Source organism: Charadrius vociferus, unplaced genomic scaffold (assembly GCF_000708025.1).
Source record: "Charadrius vociferus isolate BGI_N301 unplaced genomic scaffold, ASM70802v2 scaffold49, whole genome shotgun sequence".
Lineage (NCBI taxonomy): Eukaryota > Metazoa > Chordata > Aves > Charadriiformes > Charadriidae > Charadrius > Charadrius vociferus.
This window is the reverse complement of record NW_009661375.1, coordinates 5,488,741-5,491,106: the sequence shown is the minus strand read 5'-3', so window position 1 is coordinate 5,491,106 and position 2,366 is coordinate 5,488,741. Positions and strand designations below refer to the sequence as shown.

Sequence of the window (2,366 nt, the reverse complement as noted above, 5' to 3'; positions counted from 1 at the left end):
GGTTCTTTTCCTTGCGGCAGCCTGCACCCCTCCACTGGCCAGGGAGCGCTTTTAGTGCCCCCTCCCCGGCGAGGTCTCCCCGCCACCGGCTGTTTTTCCCCCCGCCGCCTTGGGTTTTCCTGTGCATCCCTAACACCAGGCTCTTTCTCTCTCCCTCCCCGTTTCTCCGTCTCCAGGTATGGTTTAAAAACCGCCGAGCCAAGTGCCGGCAGCAGCAGCAGCAGCAGCAGAACGGGGGCCAGAACAAGGTACGGCCGGCTAAAAAGAAGAATTCGCCGGCCCGGGAAGTGAGTTCGGAGAGCGGGACCAGCGGGCAGTTCACTCCCCCCTCCAGCACCTCGGTTCCCACCATTTCCAGCAGCAGTGCCCCCGTATCCATCTGGAGCCCAGCGTCCATCTCCCCGCTCTCCGACCCCCTGTCCACATCTTCCTCCTGCATGCAGAGGTCCTATCCCATGACCTACACCCAGGCATCAGGCTACAGCCAAGGATACGCTGGCTCAACCTCCTATTTCGGAGGGATGGACTGTGGATCTTACTTGACCCCTATGCACCACCAGCTTCCCGGACCAGGGGCCACCCTGAGTCCCATGGGTGCCAACGCGGTCACCAGCCACCTCAACCAGTCTCCAGCCTCCCTCTCCACCCAGGGCTATGGAGCCTCCAGTTTGGGCTTTAACTCCACCACCGATTGCTTGGATTATAAAGACCAAACCGCCTCCTGGAAGTTAAACTTCAATGCTGACTGCTTGGATTATAAGGACCAGACATCGTCATGGAAGTTCCAGGTTTTGTGAAGAACCTTTGTGATAACGAGAGAAATCGCGACGAGAACGAACAGGCTGGGCTGAACGCTCCAGTTTTAGTCAGGTCTTGGTTAAATTAAAGAGAAAAATTAACTCAACAGACAAACAAACGAACAAAAAAAAAAAAGCCGACAGCGACAAGAGGGGGGACAGTGTTGGTGTGATCCCGTTCAGACTCATCTCCTGCTCAGACGCTCTGGAAAAGGAATAATAAAGAGGAAAAAAACGGAGGAGGAAGGCCTTAAACGGACAGATCATCTAGTGAGCAGAAAACAGACAGACCCATCTGTGTTCTTTCTAGTTTTAGGCAATTGTTGGGTTTCTTTGTTTGGAAGAGGTGGGAGATCGTCCTACCTACGGGCCAGTTTTAAAAAAAAAAAAAAAAAAAAAAAAAAAAGGAAAAAAAAAAAAGCCTAGGTTTTTATTTCTTTTTTTTTGTGTGTGCGTGGAAAGATCCTTCACCCAGAGGTTTCCAATGTGTTAGCCAACCCTCGGTTAAAGTATTCGGAATGGACAGCATCTCTCTTTTTGTCCCTCTTTTTCTCCCTCCCTCTTTCTTTCTCTCTCGCTCTTGAGCTCATCCAACTGTTTCATGCCCAACTCGCTCAAGTTGGCACCCGGAGAACTTGGTTCAGGGCTGTGTGGGTTGTGTGACTGATTGTCCTAGCTGCACTACTTTATTTAAAGATTAAAAAAAAAAAGATAATGTTCATAAGGAGTCAATATGTAGTTTTTAAGAGACAATCAGTGTGTGTCTTATATAAATGGTACATCTGTGGTTTTTAATCTGTGCTAGACTTCAAAACTGTGATCTCCTGTATTGTATGCAACTATGAACTCCGCACCAGCGGGAGTTCTGCTGTGATTTAAATAGGTTATAATTATAAGTGAAATTCAGAGCAACTGAGTTACCTATTATCATCTTTTAAAAAAAAAAATACAAAAATATATATTAAAAATAAAAAAAAAAAAGAAAAACACGGTCGCCTTTCACCTGAGGTGAGCTGCACTGAAACTTTTTACAACAAACTGTCTCTGAATGAAAGAGAAAAGACCGAATAAACCCCACCTGAGGACATTAAAACTCCTCTGGAGCTCACTTACTGCTGGCCACGCCGGCAGTAACCGTCAAATCCAACAGGACTTTGGGCAGTTGCTCTGACCTGGATGAATTTAAACCGAGAAATTCATTGTCGTTTATGCTTGCAGATGTTAACTGAAAAAAAAAAAAAAAAAGATATATATGCATAAACCTTTTTTTTCCTGGATTTGGCAGATATGTATAATTATATTAAAATGGTTCTAGCACACTTGATGGTTGTCTTCCATTTTAATCGCATCCGGAGAGTGAGGGAGAGGGGCGATGCCGTCTGCCGCAGGGATTTCTCGGTTGCAGCCGGGCGCGGGACCAGGAGGGTCCGGCTGCTTCTGCGGGGCCGAGACAAAGGGGGTTTTGCCAGCAGGTCCCCGAGGTGAAGGAAGGAAAATGCCGGGGGGGGTGGGGTGTGTATTTTATTATTGTTTTTTTTTTTTAATTATTATTTTTAAAAGCAAAAAGAC

The 2,366-nt window shown here is 46.9% G+C and overlaps 1 protein-coding gene across 1 annotated transcript in view; it reads left to right on the top strand.

The window, feature by feature from the left end:
• OTX2 (orthodenticle homeobox 2) overlaps positions 1 to 2,116 on the top strand; it is a 3,996-nt gene extending 1,880 nt beyond the window's left edge. Inside the window, exon 2 of the mRNA XM_009893959.1 lies at positions 43 to 2,116. Within this exon, the coding sequence (XP_009892261.1) occupies positions 43 to 797 (755 nt within the window). The 3' untranslated portion in view covers positions 798 to 2,116. The remainder of the gene's footprint in view (positions 1 to 42) is intronic.
• Positions 2,117 to 2,366: the final 250 nt, after the last annotated feature.